This window comes from Pristis pectinata, chromosome 10 (genome assembly GCF_009764475.1).
Source record: "Pristis pectinata isolate sPriPec2 chromosome 10, sPriPec2.1.pri, whole genome shotgun sequence".
Lineage (NCBI taxonomy): Eukaryota > Metazoa > Chordata > Chondrichthyes > Rhinopristiformes > Pristidae > Pristis > Pristis pectinata.
Genome location: NC_067414.1, coordinates 52290950 through 52315572, shown reverse-complemented (window position 1 = coordinate 52315572; position 24623 = coordinate 52290950). Strand labels below are relative to the sequence as shown.

General features: G+C 40.6%; 1 protein-coding gene across 1 annotated transcript in view; it reads left to right on the top strand.

Annotated features, from left to right (window-relative positions):
* Positions 1-9044: 9044 nt before the first annotated feature.
* The window catches only part of tnfrsf21 (tumor necrosis factor receptor superfamily, member 21), a 40355-nt gene continuing 24776 nt past the window's right edge, over positions 9045-24623 (top strand). The window contains exons 1-3 of the mRNA XM_052025194.1: positions 9045-9551; positions 16977-17622; positions 19431-19862. Of these exons, the coding sequence (XP_051881154.1) occupies positions 9468-9551; positions 16977-17622; positions 19431-19862 (1162 nt within the window). The 5' untranslated portion in view covers positions 9045-9467. The remainder of the gene's footprint in view (positions 9552-16976; positions 17623-19430; positions 19863-24623) is intronic.

The following is a 24623-nucleotide window of genomic DNA, read 5'->3' as shown; positions in this document are numbered from 1 at the left end:
TGTGGTAAATATGATCTCAAGACCTTGGTGGTTGGGTGAACATGGATATCTCTGTGACCAAGCAGCTTCCTGGGAGAGAACAAAAGTGAGTTGAACCACGTTGAAAGCCCCTTAACTGCTCCCGCACTTAAACCAGCAGATCAGGAGCTAATATGGCAGAATGGGAATACTTTACTAGATCCAAGACCTGTGACCATACTGAGAGTCAGGCCATGTAAGATTGTTGTTCTGCCAGCCACTGTATGATGGAGGATTTTCATTGTGCCAAGCAGTAAGTTTTGAACTGTGTTTGTCACTGGTAATATATGACCTTGGGGGATGGATTTGAAAGAAGGCCGCAACAGCTACAATTGCAAGTCTGAAGTGGGAGGAACGGTGCTCAAGCCTAGCTGCAGTGGGACAATTTACATAAAGCATTAATTTACTGATTTTTCTTTCTGGTATAGGTGGTGGTGCTAATCAGAGGGACAAGGATTTCTCCAGCCTATCCTTTTGAGATGTTTCTAAATATGGTTCTGGACTGTCCTGATAATTTTGCCCAATTATCTTGAGTTCTATGTTTCATTTAACTGAAAAATATTTGCACAACTGATGTTTGATTGATCATTTTCATACTTGGTATTTTTCGTTTATTGATTAGTTTTACTGCTGATTCAGTTATGACTTGTAACTTTTATAATTGATTTTAAAGTAATTAAGGTGCAATATGATGTGATTTTGCACATTTCACCTTTTAACATTTGATGCTATTAACATGAACAATGTGCTAGCTGTTCCTAACATCTCTCAGACCTACACCTGAATTAGAAATAAAATAGATAATGCATGCTGTAGAACTGCTCCTAGGGGTCTAGAGGTGATGGAACCCAGACCGACTGTAAAAATCTAGCTATGACTAAAGAAAGAAGAAATGAAGCAGGCCCTGGTCAAATGCAAGAAGACCAAGACAACATTCAAGCATGAGTTGATAAATGGCAAGAGCCATTTGGACTACATAAATGTAATATAATGACATCTCCTACAAGAGAGATTTCAACCATCCACCTTTCCTATCTGGATACATCATGGCTTGGTATGGCAACTGCTCTGCCCGGGACCACAAGAAACATAGAGAGTTGTGGACACAGCCCAGCACATCACAGGAACCAGCGTCCCCTCCATGGACTCTGTCTATACCTCTCGCTGCCTTGGTGAAGCAGCCAGCATAATCAAAGACCCCACCTACCCAGGTCATTCTCTCTTCTCTCCTCTCCCATCAGGCAGAAGATACAGGAGCCTGAGGGCACATACCACCAGGCTCAAGGACAGCTTCTATCCCACTGTGGTAAGACCATTCCCTTATACGATGAGATGGACTCTTGACTTCACAATCTACCTTGTTATGACCTTGCACCTTATTGTCTATCTGCAATGCACTTTCTCTGTAGCTGTTACACTTTACTCTGTATTCTGTTATTGTTTTATCCTGTACTACCTCAATGCACTGTGTAATGAATTGATCTGTGTGAATGGTATACAAGACATGTTTTTCACTGTACTTCGGTACAAGTGACAATAATAAACCAATACCAATACCATCGCTGCATCTCCCATGATCAACATTCTGGGGATCACCATTGACAAGAAACTCAACAGGAGAAGCCACATACATAGCATGGTTGCAAAAGCAGATGAAAAGTTGAGTGTGTTGCAATGAGTAGCTCACCTTCTGACTTTCCATAATCTACAAGGCACGGGTCAAGAGCCTGATGTAATATTCTCTGCTTACCTGGATGAGTGCATCTCCAACAACACTCAAGATGGTTAACACCATCCAGTACAAAGCAGCCTGCTTGATTGGCACCAACCCCACTGCACTTATATTGTGGCTGCTATCTGCATCTACAAAATGTATAAGATGCAGTTACTCACCTCGATTACTCTGACAGCCCCTCTCAAGCTCAGGACTTCTATCACCAAGAAGAACAAGGACAGCAGATACATGGAAATAGCACCAGCTGTTGGTCCCTCTCCCTGCCACACACCATCATGACTTGTAAATACATCATCATTCCATTGTAATCAATGGGTCTCGTTAGCAGGATTGTGGGTGTATCTTCATCAGAAGAACTGCAGCAATTCAAGAAAACTAAAATATCAAGTGGAATGGATCACAAGGAGCAAATTGGCAGGGATATACATCCGCAAACTTGTAAATGGAGCTAGAGCAGAATTTGGCCAGTCTGGGAGTTTGTTTGGAATTACAGAGACATAATTCCAAACAAACTCATCTCCAAACTCCCAGACTGAGGACTCTGCACCCCCCTGGATCCTTGACTTCTTGACCAACAGATTGCAATCAGTAAGGATAGGCAGCAACACCTCCTCCACGATTTCCCCAACACTGGTGCCCCGTAAGGCTACTTCCTCAGCCCCTTACTCTACTCCCCATACATTCACAACTGTGTGGCCAAATTCTGCTCTAGCTCCATTTACAAGTTGCAGATGACACCACCATAGTGGGCTGGATCTCAAACAATGACAAGACGGAGTACAGGAAGGATGTAGAGACCTTAGTGGCATGGTGTCAAGACAACAACCTTTCCCTCAGTATTAGCAAAACAAAGGAGCTGGCCATTGACTTCAGGAAGCGGGGTGGAGGACATGCCCCTGTCTGTATCAATGGTGCTGAGGTGGAGCTTCAAGTTCCGAGGTGTATCACCATCAATTTGGCCTGGACCAGCCATATGGATGCTATGGTGCAGAAAGCACACCAGTGCCTCTACTTCCTCAGAAGCCTAAGGAAATTCGGCATGTCCCCAATGACCCTTAGCAATTTTTACAGATGCACCATAGAAAGCATCCTATCTGGATGCAGCACAGCTTGGTATGGCAAACTGCTCTGCCCAAGACTGCAAGAAATTGCAGAGAGTTGTGAACGTAGCCCAGTCCACCATGCAAACCAGCCTCCCCTCCATTGACTCCATCTACATTCCATTGCCCATTGTCTGTAACTGTAACACTATATTCTGCATTCTGTTCTCCTTTTTACTACCTTGACGTACTTATGTATGGAATGATCTATCTGGATGGCACGCAAACAAAAGTTCTTCACTGTATCTCGGTACATGGAGTAATAATAACCCAATACCAATGCCAATATTATGTCAATATTCCTTCCTCTCCATGGCTGATGCCTGACCTGTTCGGCTTTCCAGCATTCTCTTTTGTTTCAGATTTCCAGCAACTGCTGTGTTCATATCTCACAGTTCCAGCATTGCATTTTTCACTCCATCTACCCCTATTTACACATCCTCCACACAGATTAGCTGCCATTAACAAGCTTTACCACCTTCTTTCAGCTGACCCCATCCTGTGTCATTCAGTATTTCATGGCATCTACTCTTGTCACAGACACTTGCTTTGTTCCTTCTCTTGGAGATTACTTGGGAGTTACAGAATAGCAGCTGCAGCTAATGCAAGGGCTCGGTGGGGAAGGACTAGAGTTTAGGGTTCTTCTGCCACTGGAGAGGGAGGGGCAGGGTCAGGCGAGGAAGGCCCTTAAATATTGTAAATATGGGATTGGGGTAGCACCCCAGGGAGCCCCACGAGTGGCATCAGTGCTGTGGTTTTTATATAAAAAGGTAACACTAATGTTTGATCTGGACATGAATGTAAAGGTTTGCACTGTTTTATTGTTGTATATAGTTTGTTTTTTATGATGAATAAAGTTTATTTTGGAATAAAAAAATAGCGGCTGCAGCTAGTTAATTCAAACGAGAACCAGTCTTCAAAAACAAAACCTGATCACAAGTTAAGTTCCACTGATACATTAAGGCTACAAAAATCAGTCATTGGTTGTGGGACATTCTGATTCTGTACCACTGTAACCACGCAGGGAAAGACAATGAATGAAAGTTCATGTTAATTGACCTTCATTCAAACACTCATGATGAAATCAGGGAAGGCATTAAGTGGCCATCTTCTGACTGGAGAAGCAACACCTCATATTCCACCTTGGAAGTTTCCAACCTGATGGTCCCAACATCGATTTCTCTAACTTCTGATAACCCCACCCCTTCTTTTTCTCCCCCCCACCCCCACACTCCTTTGTCTTCCCTTATTCCTGTGGCTCCCTTCCCCCACGTTGATGACCTGCCCATCTCCTCTCCTCTCCTCTTCCATCCTTTATTTCATGGTCCACTGCACTTTCCTACTGGATTTTCTTCTTCAGCCCTTTGCCTCTTCTACTTATCACCTCACAGCTTATTACACCTCCCCCTCTCACCTGGACTCACCTGTCACCTGAACTCACCTCTCACCTGAACTCACCTATCCCCTGCTTGTGTGTGCTCCTCCTTCTCCCCCCACCTTCTTATTCTGCCTTCTGCCCTCTTCCTTTCCAGTCCTGATGAAGGGTCTCGGCCTCAAATGTCGACTGTTTATTTCCCTCCATGGATGCTGCCTGACCTGCTGAGTTCCTCCAGCACTTTTCATGTATTGCTTCTGATTTAACATATTATTAAAGACATATCTCTGTCTGGTGTTTTGTGCCCAGAACCCCTTGGACCAGCCACTGGTATTTGATTATTCAAAACGTTTCTGTCGGCTTAAATGTGCTTCCATTGTAAATATGTGATTCTGCAAAGTTACCTAGCTACATGCAATATGTTAAAGTTTAGTAGATAATTGTAGTCTGCAGTTATCATTTATTGTTGTCTTTGTTTTTAAGAAGTATAAAACATTACTGTACTGCAAAGTGTCAGGAGAGGGGAAACGAGTTCTCCAGAAGACCTGCTAGTGTTGACCCTGACCTTCTGTATCTGTCAACTTCACTCTACAATGACTCAGGCACTTTGGGCTTCTCCACAAATGAAAACATGCCTATTCTCTAACTTTTCCCATTTCTAATGAAAAGTCAGTTACTTGATCTGTGCATACTTATAACTATTCCTATTGTTATTTCAGATTCCCAGCATCTGCAAGGCATTTTTTTTTGTTTTTTTTCACTACCAAGGATGAGGAACTGTAGTTATTTGGATAGGCTGGACAAGCCGTGATTCTTTTCCTTGAAACAGAGGAAGTTATGAGGGGATCTGACAGAGGTATTGAAGATAATTAAGAGCATATATAGAGTCCTTCGGGGAAAAACTGTTCCCAATGGCAGATCTAGAAAATATAGAATGAAAGCAATTGGCAAAGAACTGAACGTGACATAGGAAAAATCACTTTTTATGCATCAATTTTTCAGGTTGTGGAATGTGCTGCTGGGGGGAATAGCGAAGGCAGGTGCAATTCTAGTGTTTAAAAGGTAGCTGGATAAGTATCTGAAAGGAAAGAATTTGCAGGGATATAGGAAGGGTGAGTAGAGGTGGGATTAGCTGGATTGCTTTTAAACAAAGCCAGATATAGACTTGACAGGCCTCCTTCCATGCTGTAAATGGATATTTTAAAAACTGCAGATGCTGGAAGTCTAAAATAAAAACAGGAAGTATTGAAGACACCGAGCAGGTCAAGCAATAGCTGTGGAAAAAGAATCAGAGTTTCAGGCTGAAGACTCTTCACAGGAACTGAAAAAGAGAGAAAAATATCAGCTTTAAGTTTCAGAGAGGATGTGGGGGCAATGGATGGGATAAAGATAAGGTAGGGCAGGATGGCCACAACTGTTGATGAAGCCATTTTGTTGATTGATTTATGAGGGCAGTTAGAGAAGACAAACAAAGGGACATATGAAGGCTATGAAATGTAGTTCAGAGTGGTGGGAAATATCAAGCAGATCAAATGCCAAGAGGCAGTGTCAGTGGAAAGTGAAAAACTGGGTTAGTATTACAGATGGATAGCCTACAACAGAATTGGCCAGTTTTAAAACAAATAGAGAAAGAAGAACTCAAATTGTTGAATTCAGGAAATACAACTGGAGATGATAATGACCCTGAAAACTGATATATCTCAAAAGATCTGAAAGCAAAAAGCAGACCGCTGGAGGAACTCAGTGGTCAGGCAGCATCTGTGGAACATGGAACACTACAGCACAGTACAGGCCCTTTGGCCCACAATGTTGTGCCAACATTTTACCCTGCTCTAAGATCTATCTAACCCTTACCTCCCACATCGCCCCCCATTTCTTTATCATTCATGTGTCTATCTAAGAGTCCCTTAAATGTCCCTAATGTATCTGCCCCCACAACCTCTGCAGGTAGTGCATTCCACGCACCCACCACTCTCTGTGTAAAAAACTTACCCCTGACATCCCCCTTATGCCTTCCTCCAATCATCTTAAAATTATGTCCTCTCATGTTAGCCATTGTCGCCCTGGGAAAAAGTCTCTGACTGTCCACTCGATCTATGCCTCTTATCATCTTGTACACCTCTATCAAGTCACCTCTCATCCTCCTTCTCTCCAAAGAGAAAAGCCCTAGCTCCCTCAACCTATCCTCATAAGTCATGCTCTCCAATCCAGGCAGCAACCTGGTAAATTTCCTCTGCACCCTCTCTAAAGCTTCCACATCCTTCCTATAATGAGGCAACCAGAAATGAACACAATACTCCAAGTGTGGTCTAACCAGAGTTCTATAGAGCTGCAACATCACCTCATGGCTCTTGAACTCAATACCCCGACTAATGAAGGCCAACACTCCATATGCCTTCTTAGCGACCCTATCGACCTGCGCAGCAACCTTGAGGGATCTATGGACGTGGACCCCAAGATCCCTCTGTTCCTCCACACTGCTAAGAGTCCTGCTATTAACCTTGTATTCTGCCTTTGAATTCGATCTCCCGAAGTGTATCACTTCACACTTATCCGGGTTGAACTCCATCTGCCACTTTTCAGCCCAGGTTTGCATTCTATCAATTTCCTGTTGTAATCTACAGCAACCTTCTACACTATCCACACCACCACCAACCTTTGTATCATCAGCAAACTTACTAACCCACCCACTCACATCCTCATCCAAGTCATTTATAAAAATCACAAAGAGCAGGGGTCCCAGAACAGATCCCTGCGGAACACCACTGGTCACCGACCTCCAGGCAGAATACGCTCCATCTACCACCACCTCTGTCTTCTATGGGTGAGCCAATTCTGAATCCACACAGCCAAGTTTCCGCGGATCCCATGCCTCCTGACTTTCTGAATAAGCCTTCCATGAGGAACCTTATCAAACGCCTAGGAACCTTAGCAAGACTAAGACTGAAGATGATACATGGAGACGCAAGAGGCTGCAGATGCTGGAATCTGATAAGTAAGGAAGGTGGGAAGTGGTACAAGGTAAGCGAGGAATGTTGGACAGATGGAGCCATTTGGGGCAGAAGATAGGAGGCCTGGTAAGTAAAGTGTGTGGTGAAAGGCAGATGGAATCAGGAGAAGAGTGGAAGTAAACAGGGTGATGGGGGTGGGGTGGGGGGAGGGTTGTTGAGAGAACCTAGATGGATCAGGAAGAGAGAGAAAGCAGCACAGGGGGTGCAAATGACCTAAAATTGGAAAATTCATTGTTCATGCTGTTGTGACTGACTAAGTCACTGGAGAGGCATTGAAGCTGGTGATATGAAAGTCTTTATTCAACACAGCAGATCTTCTGAAGAGAATTCAGTTCTCCTCTTGCGATACTTTTTAAACACAAGGATAACAATAAATGATTAACTGTGGTTTCAATGGCTATAATTACCTACCTAACTTTAACATGTTGAATGTAGACAGGAAACTTTGCAGAATTACATATTTACAATGGGAGCACATTCCAACTAGCAGAACCCCTTTGAATATTCAATACTGGTGGCTGGTCCAAAAGTTTCTGAGCACTCAAAATTTACCTCTTTTGTTACAGTATTGAGGGATGGCTCCCTCAATGTACAATTAGCCAGAATATTAAATTATAAAACAGACCTGTCCTGAATTGCACATTAAGTGGTGGGATATGCATATAATGATGCATCAATACAGGAGATGGCCACTTAATGCCTTCCCTGATCTCATTCTGAAGGTTTCACTGACCACCAATTAACATCAACATTCATCTGTTGGCTTCCCCTGCATAGTTTCAATGGTACAGAATCAGAATGTCCCACAACCAACGATTGGTTTTAATGACCCCAAAGCATCAGTTAAATTGTGAACAGATTTTATTTCCTGAAAACTGGTTCTCATTTTAATTAATATCTGTTCTTCATAATTTCATAACTCCAGAATAATCCCTAACACATGCTAGGCTATGCAGGCAGAATATGAGGTGCTGTTCCCCTAGTTTGTGTTTGGCCGCAGCCAGCAGTAAAGAAGGTTGAGGACAGGCAGGTTGATGTGGGAATAGGAAGGGGAGTTGAAATGGGACAGGTCAGTGGTAATGGGAACTAGAGTTGAAATGGGACAGATTGATGTTGGAATGGGAAAGGGAGTTGAAAATGGATAAAATATTGATGAAATATTTCTAAATATCGATGTCAGTCTAACGGGTCGTTAAGTCCGTTTTCACTTGTCCTTCATTTTAACGCAATGAGGTCACTACCCTTCAATCTGCACAATCCATTACAAATCCATAATTTTCTGGAAGAGGATAATCAGAGCAGCCACTACTCCCACAACACCCTCTTTCCAAACCCTGGTTTGTATGTCCGCCATGTCCTTGATGAATGGAGAATTTGGCTCGAAGGGCCGAATGGCCTCTTCCTCCTTCTCATGCAAGGGAACCACCCAATAGTTTATGGGCTGAAGAGACTTCTAATCTCTCTTCTTTCCTGTGGAATGCCTGTCGTGCCCTCGCACCTGCTTCAGCCCCCAACTCCTTCCTTCCCTTTCTTTTTCGCAGCAGCTTCACAATATCGGCTGAATGATCCATCAGGCTGTAGCTGAAACTCATGCTCTCTCCTGTAAGCAAAACCGCTAGACATCGACCGCAAAAAAATCTGCAATCTCGTTAAAAAAAACACTTCCTGCTGTTTTTTTTTCCGCTCTGCAGCCGCGATCGAACTGTTTCTATGTTACTAGGCACTGGCGTCACCTTGTGCCAGGCGGGCTGCAGCTCCTGATTGGACGCCGAATGTAGCCCGGAGGGTTCCAAGGGTGACGCAACACGTTCGCGTTCCACTGCGACAACGGGGAGCTTGTTGACTCGCTCTCAGTAGAAGCCGGAGCTCGCCGTGCAAGGAACAAAGCGAGAACGCTGGAGCTATGGGAATTAATGCAGCCGACATTGACGACCAGTCGCTTCTCCCTTATTATTTGAAGCCCGTCGACTTGGTGAAAGCGGCCGCGAGGTCCCAGCAGCGGTGGAGCTGCTGGTGCCAGTAAAGAACCGAATCGGCGGCGGTCCATATGGGGGGGTCGTTGCCGATTCTAGCGCAGTAGGAGTGAGTCGAGCGGGCCAGTGGCACAATGCGGAGTGAGGCGGCTCGCTACAAAAACACGGTGAAATGAACCAGTGTGCGAGCAATGGACGCTTCGCAGCTCCAGCAGTGGCCACCAGCAAACTCTTTATCGCCTAGCCCTGCTAACTATGGGAGCTTTTAGCTTGTTGTGGTGCTTTCTTCCCTCGCTCGTAGCTTGGTCCGCAGCGACGATGAATTGGAGCATCCTGACGGTGAGAGCTAATGATGGTTGTGCTACTGGTGGCTTCCATCTAAGGGAGACAAACCGATTTTTTAAAAATCATAAACCTTGCCACACTCTTATTAGAATAGGCAATGATAAACACGTTACATTCTTTTTTTTCAGGTGGTAAATTGGAATAGTTAAAGATACCGAACATTTTTTTTTCATTGAACATTGTTACAGTGCGTCGCGGTAGGGCGTTAGATGCATGTTAATTTTTCTTTGCGAAGCATGGCTCACTAGTTCCACCTAGACAACAGTGTTACATTCATGCAGTGCCCATCGAAATAGGGGTATATTTTATGTTAACAGTCGTATATTTTTGTTATATCTGACGATGGATATTTTAAAAACATCTGTAGTTTAAGTTTTGAACATTTTGAAAATTTTGAAATGTTGAGGGGAAAATAGTTAAGGATAACCCCGAACATTACTTAAAATTCTCATGCTAACTATTTAAAAAAATTAGTCCTATGGATGGACATAGAAGAGTGCAAGAGCACATGATCGTACCTCCGATTTAGTACAATGGCCCACGATGCTTCAAAGAAATGTCGTCACATTTCAATGAGCCATAAGATAACTTTAGGGTAGGTGATTAAGCACGGTCAAAGATGCTGATTTTAAGCATTATAAAGAAGTTTAGGGAAGAAAATCCCGAGCTTGTAGCCTTGATGGCTGAAAATAGGTTGACAATGGAGTGAATGAATTCGGGCAGAATTGTGGGTGTGAATGAGATTAATGGAAAGGCAGGGGTAAAGCCACGGAGGATTTTGAAAACTAGGTTAAGAATGTGCCATGATGCAAGTTACTGCAGTAAATTATTGATGTTTTGAGTAACTGTTTTTGTTAGTCACAATTAGTCTGATGTGATACTTCACATTTATTGCTTTCATTTTAAAATTTGAACTGTCTAAAAACAATTTTCCTTTTAGTATTTAAAACATAGACAACTTATTTTAAACTTGATCAAGGTGGACGTGTTGTTTAGAGCAGATTTTTCTATTTGTGCTGAGATGAAAGTGTGACACAACCAATTTTGTATTGATAAAGATTTGCTGCTTTATTTGAAATCTTCAAGCTGGGTACATGGTGGAATTGTGATGCTTTAACTGCCAACATATTATTTTGTTTAGTATTGTTAGCTACAAGTTTCTAACATGAAATCATCTGATTTGAAAGTGGCATGTGGCTTGATTCAGTGAATCATTGGGATTCTAGCTAGAGTCTTTATTTTAGTGTGGTTACTTCAATGTCCTTTTGTGTTCCATTTACAGAAATTATTGTCTAGCAGGCCATTTGGCCTAGTCAGTGGGAAGCAGTTTATCAACCACACTCCATACCTTAAACACATGTTCCAGTTCTGTTCTTGTTTCTTTCCTTCAAGTCATTACCTGACCTATCACATTTTGGCAAGATCTCTTTGTAACACTAATTCCAATGCAGAACTTCAGCCCTTTGTTTTGACAAGTTTGTTTCTCGCTGTTTCAGTCATCACTTTTCAATTATAGTGGTGAGGGGAAGTTCTTTGAATCTGCTGTTTTTCATCCTTTAATCTCCTTTTTATAATCTGCAAAATTTTAACTAATACAAACCTGGTGATTCAAGGCTCTGTATTGGCACTTTTTCATGTTGGAAGTGTTTTGATGTTTCCAAGGGCAATTTCATCCTCTTATTTTAATCATCCTCCTTGTTGAGGTAATAGAGATGACAGCACAAAATACCAATTTAAGTTTTATATAGATTATCAATCATGTTTTAAGTTGTATCCATCTAATATAAGGTCCATTCTATTTTCTGCTTGCCATAAAATCCATTATTGTATAATGCTTTGATTAGTTTCTCGCTTGTGTAATACAGAGTTGCCGGTTTTGCCACTGTAAGCTTGGTGTTTTAAAACCCAGCCTTCCTTCATAGTATTACAACTAATGTTATGTTCCACTTCAAAGTTACAGAATTGGGCTTTGATCAACCACTCTTGATTATTTTTCCATTTTAAGAGCATTTGCTTTCAACTTAGTTCTTGAAATAATTTTCTTTGTCTGCTAATTTAGGCCCACTGCTCCAGATCATTGCTATCTGCATTTACGCTGAAAATCTGCCCTTTTTTCCTAATGCGTTTCTAATCCAATTTGTTTTAATTCCATACGCTTGTATTTTCTACCACTTTTGCCTCCTGAGGTATCATATTAAATGAACAGGATCTCTTCCTCTGCAGGCATCCAAGTGAATTTTCAATTTGAAATGAAAATATTTGTATTTTTAGGTTTTTGTAAATATTTGTAAATTTTAGGTTTTATTTATTGGAAGCACAACATCACAGCCACGTTACAGGTGAGCTGGACCTTCAGCTTGTTTTCAATGATGTCTGAGCTCTTGCTTTTCTTGGTGGCATATTTTGGATCAACTAAAGCAAATAAACATTTTATCCAGGCGGCCTTTCTTGATATTGATCAAGTGAGTGGCATTGTGAGCCAGTGCTGGTGTTTTGTTTACCCCTGTTCTTCTTGCTGTTCACAAGGGAGGCCAAATGAAAGAAAATGTGAGTATAAATCAGAGACTCAAAAAATTCTGCAGATGCTGAAATCTGGAGCAATATACAAAGTGCTGGAGGAACTCAGCAGGTCAGACAGAATCCATGGAGGGAAATAAACAATCAATGTTTTGGGCCAAGACCCTTCATCAGGACTGGAAGGGAAGAGGGCAGAAGCCAAAATAAGAAGGTGAGGGGAGGAGCACACGTAGGCGGGGGATAGGTGAGTTCAGGGGGGAAGGTAGGTGGGAGGGAGAGGAGATGTGATAGGTAGAAGGGGTAAAGGGCTGAAGGAGGAGGAATCTGGTAGGAGAGGGCAGTGGACCATGGAATAAAGGATGGGGGAGGAGAGGAGATGAGCATGTCATTAAGGCCGGGGAAGGGAGTCACAGGAATGGTGGGGGGGAGGGGAAGAAGGGGAGGGGATTACTGGAAATTAGAGAAATCGATGTTGAGGCCATTAGGTTGGAGACTCCCAAGGTGGAATATGAGGTGGTGTTCCTCCAACCTGCACCTGGCTTCAACGTGGCAGTAGGGGAGGCCATGGATAGAATTTTTGAATTTTTAATGAAATCAGACAAAATTGCTGGAAATACTCGGAACCTGTGGCAAGTAAAACAAAATGTGGGTCAATTATTAAAATTTGAAATCAATTTAAACATTTAAATCATTTTTCCACGTTTTTCACCTGTATCTTAAAACACGTTTTAAACAAAAAGCAAAATTGTTCAGAACTGCAGACATATGTCATCTTTCCTGGATTTTCACAGATCAAGATTCAGCTTTACAATTTGTTTCATGTGGCTTTGTACCAGAATCTCAGTCCTGATGAAGGGTCTCAACCCGAAATGTCAACTGTTATTTCCCTCTATTGATGCTGCCTGACCTGCTGAATTCCTCCAGCACTGTGTGTTGCTCGGTGTCAGCATGGTAGGATGCCATTTGGCCCATTGAGTCTGAATTGGCTTCATGCAAGTGTTGCACCCTCACCTCTCTTGTGACCGTCAATGCTTTTTTTCTTCAAGTACTTATTCAGTTCCCTTTTGAACACTACAACTGCAGATGCATTTTTAGAAGAATTTTTTAAATAGGCTCCCAGCTTTAAGAGTTAAACATCTGATCTCAGTTTTGCCTCTTTGCAATAAGTAGTGAAGGCCTCATCAGTATGCCACCTGAGACCTTGTTGCTTAGACCCTTGGAGGGCAGAGCTTAGCTTGTCTGACTCTTCGTATTGACAATCGGTAAGTGCAGGCAGATGGATGCATCCTGGTGTGAGTCAGAGAAGAATCCAGGATGGTCCAACCCAAAGACTGTTTGGAACCATGTTTGACAGTTTACATTTGAGATAGTTGGATTGAAGAAGATTAGAAGAAGGAATTGGGTAAAATGATATTTTGCAGTGACTTTTCTCAAAACTGAAGACACTTATTAACAAAAGATTTCTTTTATATCGTGAAATCTCTGATCAAAGCCTTTTGCATAATTGCACATTCAGGTTTTAAATGTAAATTCATGGGTATAGATCTCTGCTTTGACTACTTTGTTGAATAATCTGTAGATAGTCAACAACCTGAAACATGGCTGTTATTTTACAACAGGGTTATTAGTGATAACAACTTAAGAACATTGTTGTAGTGCTGAGAATTTATCTTAGTTGTTGCTCTATCTCAGTAGTAACAACAGCATGTTGGTTGCTGCAGAATAAGAGTTAAATTTTTACTCTGTATAATGTCCTTTTTTTTAATATTTGTTGTTGTTTCACTTATAGACTTGTCTTTTGTAATTTGGTTAAAAACAAAGTTTTATGGTTTTGGGAGGTATTTTTGCTTAAATAGTTCAGTCAATATTGCAGTTTGTCATCATAGGAATTTGGAAATTAGACATTCAAAATGTCTATTTGGTTGTTTGCATTCACAACCCTTTAGGGTGTGTTGGTTTTTTGTGCTATTTCTTTATTTAGAAAGGGAATGAAATTTTGTGGAAATGAGAGTTTTTGTTTAGCAAAAAAAGTCTCTTGAGCTGTCTCCCTATTATTTTTTTAAAGTGTATAGAAATGAGATTTTAATGTAAATTCAGAGTTTATGTATTCCTATTTGTTCTGATATTTCCAATATTTTAGTGTTGGATAAAAGCAGATACTAAAAACTTCATTGTACTACTGGAAATACTGAGAGTAAACTTTGGTATCTAACTAAATGTAAAGATCTGTGATTTCTTGACTGATAAATGCCAGAATGTGGATGGTGGGGGATCCAGTGATAATGGAAGGGTAGATGGTTAGATCTTCATCATTGAAGATGGCCATTGCCTGGCACTTTGACTGGCAAATAATACTTGCCTCATATAAGTCCATGCCAAATGTTGTTGAGGTCAGGCTTCATTTAAGTGTGATCTGGTTCATATGTTGAGTTGTGAATGGAAATAAACGTGAACATCCCGAGTTCTACTTTGCTGATGGAACGAAGGTAATTGAAGTACTAAACAGTTGGGCTGAGGATAGTGCCCTGAGAAACACCTGGGACAGGGTGATCGACCTTTAACAATGATGGCTTTCTTCCTTTGTGTGCAGAATAACTCCATCCACAGGTGTGTTTATCTTTTGATGCCTATTGACTTCAATTTTACTACCACTGTTCCTTGATATCACATTTGACCAAATTCTGCCATGATGTGAGCTACAGTCACCTTCTCATCACCTCTGGAATTAAGCTCTTTGGTCCATGTTTGGACCAAGATTGTAGTGAGGTCTGGAGCAAAGTGGTTTTTGATGAAAACCAAACTGGGCCTCACTGAGTGGAGTATTGAAGAGAGTGCTACTTGATAGATTATGGACAACACTTTCCATCTTTTTGGTTTAGAGTGGACAGTGAATGGTAGTTGGATTTCATGTATCCTGCTTTTTGTGAACAAGACTTCAGCTATTTTGCACTTTGTTGGGTAAATGAGTGTTGCAACTTTACTCTTCTAGTAAAGCTATGGCTCATTCTGGAGCACAGGTCTTGAGTAGCACTGCTGGGATGTTGTCTGGTCTCATAGCCTTTGATGTATGTAGTGCTGGACGGGATGGTAGATGTTGAACATCATTAACAGAATATGTCATTGTGAAAAGCAATATTTTGTGCTGATCATGGTGAGAAGAGTTTTGTCTAATGTCATATTATGCCCAAAATCATAATTAAGCATTCCCAGGTCGGGTAGAATTTGGATTCGAGGTAATGCATCCTGAGAAGTGGCTGAGAGCTCCTCATGTAGCCCAAGATGAGCGATTAATGGCATTTTCAAAAAGATGTTAAGAAGCATCACTAAATATAGCTAATTAAAAGCAGATTGGAAAATAAATTAGTCTTATCCTGTTGAACTAATGTAGTTTTTAAAATGTCTTTTAAATTGTTCAACTTTATTTTCCTATGTAAATCCATTGAAACAACATGAATAGATTTGCATATATTTATTTGCATTCAATTATAAATAAGACTGGAGACAGAATTCTGGCAAGTAAACTTTGCCCCATCTAGTAACTAATGCACTTGTTGAATAAGAGTATTTAAATTTGGCCTTCGTTCGTTCTGCAGTTGTTTGGCTGTTCATAGAACAACCTAATCTTTGAACATCTCATCTGAAGGAGATGTCAGTATACTAAATTTAATTACTCCATGCAGGGAACTGTAGAAAACTTGAGAATACTGCGCAGGTTGCGGTCTCGTGTTTAAATATGCCACTTCATCAGTGTATTCAATTTTGAAACAGTTTCCATGTTAGAGACTTCTAGTCCTTTTAGATTTTTGAGTAATCATAAATTTCCCAAGTTCACAGTTGAAACTTCCATAATAGAAATATTTAATTGGTGAATGCTGATTTCCATAAGTTTGTGCTTGCCCAACGATACTCTGGGTATCAAAATGAAGGGGAGCACTGGGAAATTAATTGGAAGAACAACATACAATCTCGTTCACCAAGAAGTGCTTAAGCAAGAATAACCAAAGAAACTCAAGTACCCTGCATGAGGAGGTGCCATCTCAAATTGTGGAGGATCATTTTTAAAAAAAGCAGATTGTTGACCTGCACCCATTTGAGGTTCTGTTTAAATACTGGATGAATTGGCTTTTTGTTACAGATATTATTCAAACATCGCCCATATGTGTTTACCTTTAAGGTGAAGATTAAACTTTATCAAGGGCTGTGCTATCAAGGGTTTAATGCAGCCAATATTCCACTGTTCCACTTTTACTTTCCTAACAGTGTTAACTTCAATTTTGCAGATTGATCATATTTCCATATTCCATGCTGAAGCAATAGTTTGGCCTTAATGTTGGGTGGAATAGAATTGCACAATATTCCACTATTCTGAAGCTTTTCTTTATGGTCACTAGGGAGGATGCTTGTGTTTTGGAATGGGACACATTTATTGCTGACCAAATTCTCAGGACAGCCACAGCATTGCTAAGCACAGGATCAAAAGACTTGCACTCAGGCCCTACAACATACTTCATTCCCAAACCTGGAAGAACAATCTTATCAATATCAGCTTAACATTTTTCCTTCTAATGCAAGCCATCCTTAGTCTGAGTTCTAGTGCCAAATTAAGGGTGGTTTTTCCTGCTTTGCATTGAGGCTAGGATAACTTGTTTTATCTTGCACTTTATTGCCATGAAAACCTTTCCAAGTACTTGAAAAGAGATACTTGTAATGCAACAATTCTTAACAGAAGCATTTGAGTTCTACATGGATAGAAGGATATATAACCAGTCAGTTCATCTGTTTTTTTTTATTGTTTTTGTGCTTTGGGCAAATATTTGGCAGGCTGCTTGGAAGACTCGCTTATTTTGTGTCAAAATAGTATTGCAAAATGTATCTAACTGATTTGTGTTTGTTTTGTTTCAGCTGCTGTTTGTGTTACTTGGTGACATTGCAGCTCAAGTAGAACCAACTTCAAAAGCTGCTTTAGCCCCTCCTGGTAAATATTCCCACATTGATCGCACAACAGGAAAGCAAATTTACTGTAATAAGTGCCCTGCAGGAACCCACGTGTCTCAACATTGCACGTCAACATCACTGCGAGAGTGCAGGCCTTGTAAAAATGGCACTTTCACCAAACATGAGAATGGCATTGAACATTGTCACACCTGCAGTCCCTGTGTTTCCCCAATGATTGAAAAATTCCCCTGCACTGCCTTTTCTGACCGTGAATGCACTTGCCCACCTGGTACTTTTCTATCCAACAAATCTTGCGTGGCCTACACAGTTTGCGCCATTGGTTGGCGTATTCGGAAGAAGGGAAGTGAGACAGAAGATGTCAAGTGTAAACCATGTCCTCGTGGCACTTTTTCCAAAGTGCCTTCTAGTTCAAGGTGCAAAGCTTTCACCAATTGTTCAGAACAGGCTCTGGTGATAATAAAACCAGGAAACCGCGAAAGGGACAACATCTGTGGCTTACCAAGCACAATTCGGAGTACAGCTATCAACTCGCCAAGCACAGAGTCGACTCGTGACAACAATGCAGTTCTACCTGATGCCTCCAATCTATCAGGTAACTGTTAGCATTTTCTAACAGAGCCCAGTACTTCGTAATTAATGTACGTTAAGCAAGTAGCATCGTTGTAGAAATGTCTGTCCAATCAAATCGGTTTGTATCTGAACTGTGCTTCTGACTCCAAAAAACCTACTTAATTTATCCCTGCTTCTTTTACCTCGATTATGTTGCTCATTTCTGCCCAATCCTCTGCCTTTCTTCTGCTTATTTTCCTATTTCCACTCATTTGTAAACTTTGAAGTGTACAAAATCATGTCTTAACTCTCCCCAGCTCTGTTCAGTGAACGATCTGTGCTCTCTAATCTATACTGACTCTCTGACCACATTAGCTTAAATGTGAAATTTTCATGTACATGTTACAAATCATCTATGGCTTAACCACTCCACTGTAACAGTTATGAGAAGCCTTGCAACCTCTTGTAACTGTTTCTCTTGTTCAGTCCTCTTGTGCTTCCCAACTTCCTTCACCCTAGTGTCAGCTGTTGTGCATTCAGTTGCCTGAGCCTTGAGGGTCCAGAACTCATTTTCTTAACCCCTCTGCCACTCCTCGTCTTTTAAAACACTCCTCATTGTCTTACTCTTTGAATGTCCTGCCTTGCCATCATCTTGTACACCAACTTGTGTGGTATCACTGCTATGAAATGCTGATGAATAATCTTTTACCATGTTAAAGGCATTGTCTGAATAAAGGTTGTTTGTAATATTTGCTTTGTACTAACATGGGTGGTTTAAGTAGGGCTTGTTTTTTGTTTTTACTGAATAGAAATCCCAGTAGAATTTAAATTGGACCTGTTTTTCTTTGAGCAGTTCTGTTAAGGTATCAGGGGAAATTTTAAAATGAGCTTGTGTATGTGATAATTGAAGTGTATGCAGTAGCAAGTGCTTGAGCAAATTTAATCCAAAGGCAAGTTTCTGGCTTTCTTTTGGGTCATTTGACCTGATTTTGTTGATGTATCTTGGAATATTTGTGTCAGATTTTTTGAAATCCACACTGGATATCCCCCTTCATTAAATTTTCCAGTATATAGGAGATGTGGATTTGGTTCACCTTGTTGGAGTTCTTCTTCCTTGCAAGAAGAGCCTTGTCAGCTGCTCTACAAGTTAGAATTGGAGGTGCTCCACTTGGCCAAAAGAGATGCCTATATAAAAAAAATTAACATAGGCTTACAGGCTGAATTCTTCTGTACTCAACCAAAGGAAAAATGCAGCATTGAGATCTATTCCCTCCGTTCGAGACTCTGGTTCAGTCCTCACCTTGAGTCCTGTCATGATACAGATTACACATTCCCCCTGTGACTATGGGGGTTTCACTGAAGTGCTCTGATTTCCTCCCTCATGCCAAAGATGTGCTGGTTGGCAGACTAATCATCTCCTTCAAATTGCCCCTGTTTTAGTTGGGTGGCAGGTAAACTGGGGGTGGCAATGGTTGAAGGCAATGGGAGAGTAAAAATGGGATTAGTCTAGATGGTGAGGCACAGACAGTGGGCTGAAGGGCCTGCTTCCATGCTGTATGATGCTTTGACTCCATATATCGACAGATAGGTTAATGGTGTTGCAGACTTGTTGAGTATAAAATTTTAATATTTTTGAAGGATGTTTAATAATGCACTCCTATGTTACTGGGGTATAACATACTCTACATGCAGTCGAGATCCATTAATTCCAGTAATTTAGTCCAGTTGTTGAGCTGCTACCTTCGTGTTCATATAAAACGTGAACTTTTTGGAATATTGAATTTTCTTGTACTAATTAGATTTTACCCTCTTCTGAGAGGTAAAGGAAACAATTTCTTCCATATTTTTCAGGTATTCCTGACCAATCAAGCACCACTGCTGCATCTGCAACAATACATTCAATCAGTGGAGTCACCAAAGAAGCACACCTTTGGCATTCTCCCCATTTGCGCCCAAATCCTGCTCTTTCAGCTTCAATGAATTTTTGGCCAGCGATGGAAACCTCAAGAACAGATGCTGATTCCAGACCTCGCAGGAAAGGCCCACCAAGACCAAGTGCACACAAGCACTTTGACATCAATGAACATTTACCATGGATGATTGTTCTCTTTCTACTGTTGGTGCTGGTGGTGACAGTAGTCTGCAGCATCAAGAAAAGCTCCCGTGTGCTGAAGAAAGGCCCCAAACAAGACCCCAGCAGCATTGTTGAAAAAGCTGGTCTTAAGAAGCCGATTACTCCTACCCCAAATAAAGAGAAATGGATATATTATTCAAATGGCCAAGGTAAGCAAGCAAAGACATACAACTTCAGTATATCTCACAAGTCAGTTATACAGAGTTTAAGCTCTATTCCAGTAGCAATCAGTGTTCCAGTGTGGCAGGTCTGAAATGAATGATCATTTAATTTAACTTTGGTATTAGCATCTGTTAATGTTGGCTATACCACTTGTAAAGAATTGTATAGAAGTCGAAGGGTCAGACTGCACTGGATTGAGCCACATTTGTCCTTAAGCCAACTTTTTTTTATTCTAGACTGGTATTGACCTTCCTATTCATAAGCCTCTGTTTCATTAGCATGCCTTTTTGTCAAAATCCAGATAGACAAAAGCTGCCTTCCCCTCTTGTGTTCATGTTGATTCACAAAACACAATTTTCCTGTTTACAGATCCATATTATTCTCCTTAATCTCTAAGCCCTTGAATAGTGTTAAAATGACTATCTGTGGTTTCTAGTCATGTCCTTGCAGCCTTTCAAGACCATCGGTGTCATGTTCATCACTGCATACTCCTTTGGCACCTCCCCATAGTTAGGAAAAATTGGAAGATTCAGTAGATTTGGACCAACTGACTGATCCACTAACTGTAGCCAACCATTCCAATACATTCTGACTACCAACTTTTGCCCCATCTATAGCCTGCCATCTTTGCTTCTACCAATACTCACAGCATCATCTTCATCAGCAGACACCAGTACAAAGTATTCAATGTATTCTAGCCTTGCTCTGCATCTCCAGGCATACATCACCACCTTGAAGTTCACCAGGCTCATTCCTGGGATGAGAGAGGCTAGACAGTTTGGGTGTGTATTCCTTGGAGTCTATTAGAATGAGGGGTGATGTAATTCAAACATACAAGATCCTAAGGGGACTTGACAATGTCGATGTTGAGATGTTTTCAGTGGTGGAAGGGTTAGAAACAAGGGGACATAGCTACAAAGTAAGGGGCTTCTTATTTAAAATGAGGTGCGTAGAAATTTCTTCTCGTTGAGCATATTAAATGACTGAAATTCACTGTCCCAAAGGGTGGTGGAAGCCAGATCATCAGCTATGTTTAAGGTGGTGATTGGTGAAGGTTTGGCTGATTGTGGAATTGATGGTGGGAGAACTGGCACAGAAGAGGAGTTGAGGCCAGCATAGATCAGCCATGATATTGAATGGTGGGGAAGGCCAAAGGGGCCAGGTAGCCCACTCCTCCTATTTACTTGTGTTCTTCATCGTTATCTTGCTTCTCACATGCCAGTAAAAGATGAGTTAATTTTATGTTAACCATCATTCTGTTTTTGTTTTTGCTCTGCTTCTTATTTACTTCCTCTCAACTTATTGTACTTAGCCTGATTCTCACTTGAAAAATTCACCTTGTGTGTCGTGCACATTCTCTTTGCTTCCTCATTCACTTCCATGACATTCAAGGAGCCCTGTTGTTGATTCCCCTACTTTTTTCCACTTTGTTAGAACATATCTGATGGCTGTACGTGAAACATCTTGTTCAACATTACCCATTCCTCTGCAGGTTGTGTTTTTGAACTTTGAAATATGTTGTGAAATTTGTTGTTTTGCAGCAGCAAAGTGCAAGATGTAAAAATTAATATAAGTTACAAAAGAATATATTGCAAAAGAGAATAACAAGGTAGTGTTCATGGACTGATCAGAAATCTGATGGTAGAGGGAAAGAAGCTGTTCCTAAAATGTTGAATGTGGGTCTTCAGCCTCCTTTTACCTCCTCCCTGATGGTAGTAATGAGAAGAGGGCATGTCTCAGATGGTGACAGTCCTTAATGATTGATGCCACCTTCTTGAGGCACTGCCTCTTGAAGATGTCCTGTGGTGGGGAGGGTTGTGCCCATGGTGAAGCTGTCTGAGTCTACAACCCTCTGCAGCCTCTTTCGATCCTGCACATTGGAGCCTCCATACCAGGCAGTGATGCAACCAGTCAGAAATATTATCATGTGCTCACCTGTCTGTGTTCCGAGTTTGGCATGCAGTAGAATGACACTGTCTTGGGCAGTCGGGAAGATTGGCTGCAGTTTGCCTATTTCACAAGGGCATTATTTTTATTCTTCATGCAAGAACTGTAAGTAGTAGAACTTTTTCTCAGATGGATGAAGTAAGGCCAGTAGATTGATTTGGTGAAGTTTTGGTGAACTGACACATTAGTGCCTTGCAAAACTTTCAACTGCTTTCTCCTCTTCCACAATCGTTCCGGGTGCTTGGGCATCTTTTTCTAGCTGATGAAAAGTATATTCTTGCATTTCATTTCTGTTTTTGATGAGAAATAGTGCACTTTAAAATATTTTCTCACCATAGTGTTTCCTGCGCACGCTGCTTTTACAGAATATATTTAGTTGTGCTATCTATAGATGTCCATTTCCTGAAATTCACTTTGCATCTCAAGGGTATAGGTTGATATGTTGCATCTTAAATCTACATGCAATTAAATGCCCCTATGAGCTGAATGTTATTGCTGCTACTTGGTGTGGTATTCAGCTTCTTTTAAACTGACTATGATAAATCAATATTTTGGTTGTCTTCATGCTGGATTGTCATCTTATATTTGCTATTTTTTGTTGTGGACTGACAAAGTGAGAAAGAAATCAAACCTGTTTAAAGCATTCAATAATTATCTTCAAACCACTGTCTTCTGAAAATAGTATTTGAGAGGAAAAAATGAATGTTTTGGATGGAAGTTCTGTAGTCAGTTTTGTACTACCATTTTATCCGTGGTTATTTGAAGGAAAATTGGGTTGGGCCAACTTGAAGCTTTGTAAAATTATTGCAGTTGTCTGAGGCAAACAGCTTGTGGATTATGCAGTATCTGAGAAAGCTCTTGGCATGTTTGATTCCATCACTTTAAGCTTGATATTGCTGAAAAATTGTTCTATACTAGTTTGAGATGTCTGCAGATATTGTTCTGTAATAAAAGAAGTTAAGCCAATTGAGTTGTCGTCCAAGTGACAGAAGAATATGGTTCAAAATTAAACTGAAAAAGATTCATTGTATTCTTTTTCTGAAGCTGAATCAAATGTTGCTTCACAAATTGCAGATGTCAAATATTTTGGTACCATGTTGGCTATGCTTCCACTCGTGTAATATTGGTGGTATTGAAGTCAACAAAGCAGCTTGAACTTTCAGAAGTCTAAATTATTGCTCTGTTTTGATATAGCTTGTCAGATCGAGTCTTTAGTTTCTAAATAATTCAATTGTCTTTTACTCCAACACAATAGTAGGAAGTATTTTCATTTTATCAGTTATTTCCAGTGTTTTTTCTTGTCTCTTCCAATCCTCGGATTGGGTTCCAAGTCTACTGCCTTTATGTTGAAGCTGTTAGTGATTTGTGTATTGTCAGATCCTTGCCTAAATCTGGATTATTTGGTGCAGGTTGCAGGAGATTGATTAGGAATGGGAATCTTTCTGACTTGATCAGGAATAATTCTTCCCTAATTTTTGTGTGGTGGTATTTACCAAAGGATGTGATGGGACAGTATGTTTATTTCACTAACTCTAACTTCACAAGCATTTTCTAGGAATGAACACCTCTGGCTATTGGTTCCATTCTTAAGAGCTTCTAAAGCAATTACTGATGGAGGAATTAATAAATGCACTCAACAGCCTTTCTTAAAGTTAACAGAGCACTGCAACAAAGCCTCTACATTAGATGCACCACTTATATTTACTGATAAATAAAAATGAAATAAATAGGTTAATTCCATGAAAGGAGTAAAACAGATGCCTTGTTAGTCAGTTATTTTAATTTGGCAAATTGCACTGAGAATATTTTCAAGACACAAAATGTAAGATCTTTTTTTTTTAAAAAAAAGACCTTGGCAGGGGTGATTCAGAAGATTATGCTTGTTCCACTTGAAATGTTAATATTATTTATGAGACCTGTTCTGAAAGTTCATATTTTTCCACTTCTGCCAGGATCTCTCCATGCTGTCCATTGGTATTCAGCAGGAAGTGAGAGCATTTAAAGCATTAGCTGAAGCAGTCTGGCAATTGCAATTGATAAATCGATATACTGTGGATTTAAATGCAGTTTACATGTGTTAATACAAGGCTCATTGATTTGTGAAGAGAATACCTCTGGAAGATTGGTGGTGGGGGGGAGAGAAAGAGGAGGAGTGTGGATTGGTCATGGTATGTGAATAACAGCTGTTTAAATCCCTGCAGATTACAAGAAATGTTTTGCTTTATCCAGTATCATAGTGCACAGTAATAGCTGCATAATTAGTGCAAAATGTATGTGGTTAATTGAGCTACGCAAGAACAATTAACTGCAATTAACCTGTTTTAAAATTAATTTGCAAGTTTATTAAATTAATGATGTAAGACCTCTTTGGATTTTGTATTTATAATTTATAATTTTAAACAAATGTTTTAAAGTAACTTCTGTGGGAAATGGCCCTTCAAATGATTAGGGTGCTAAGTATTTTTTGCAAAGCTTCATGAGTTTTTGAGCCCTTAATTTGTTGAAAACTATTGACATTCAAGGGATGGGTGCATTCCTCTCAACTGCTTACCTGCTCTGCCCTACGTCCTCCCTTCACTCTGCCTTGCTTCCCACAGCCCCCATCCCATTTCCTAGCAAGGTAATGTTAAATGGGGGAGCATATATGAAAACAAATATTGTTTTTGATTTGATCTTCAGAAGTCAACTGCTGATTTCGACATGGATGGGGTGGTGGGAGAGAAATTTCCTGAAGAGGTTTCAGTAGGATAAAATTAGGATCTCTGATCTAAGCTATTGAACTGTTTTATTAAAAAAATATG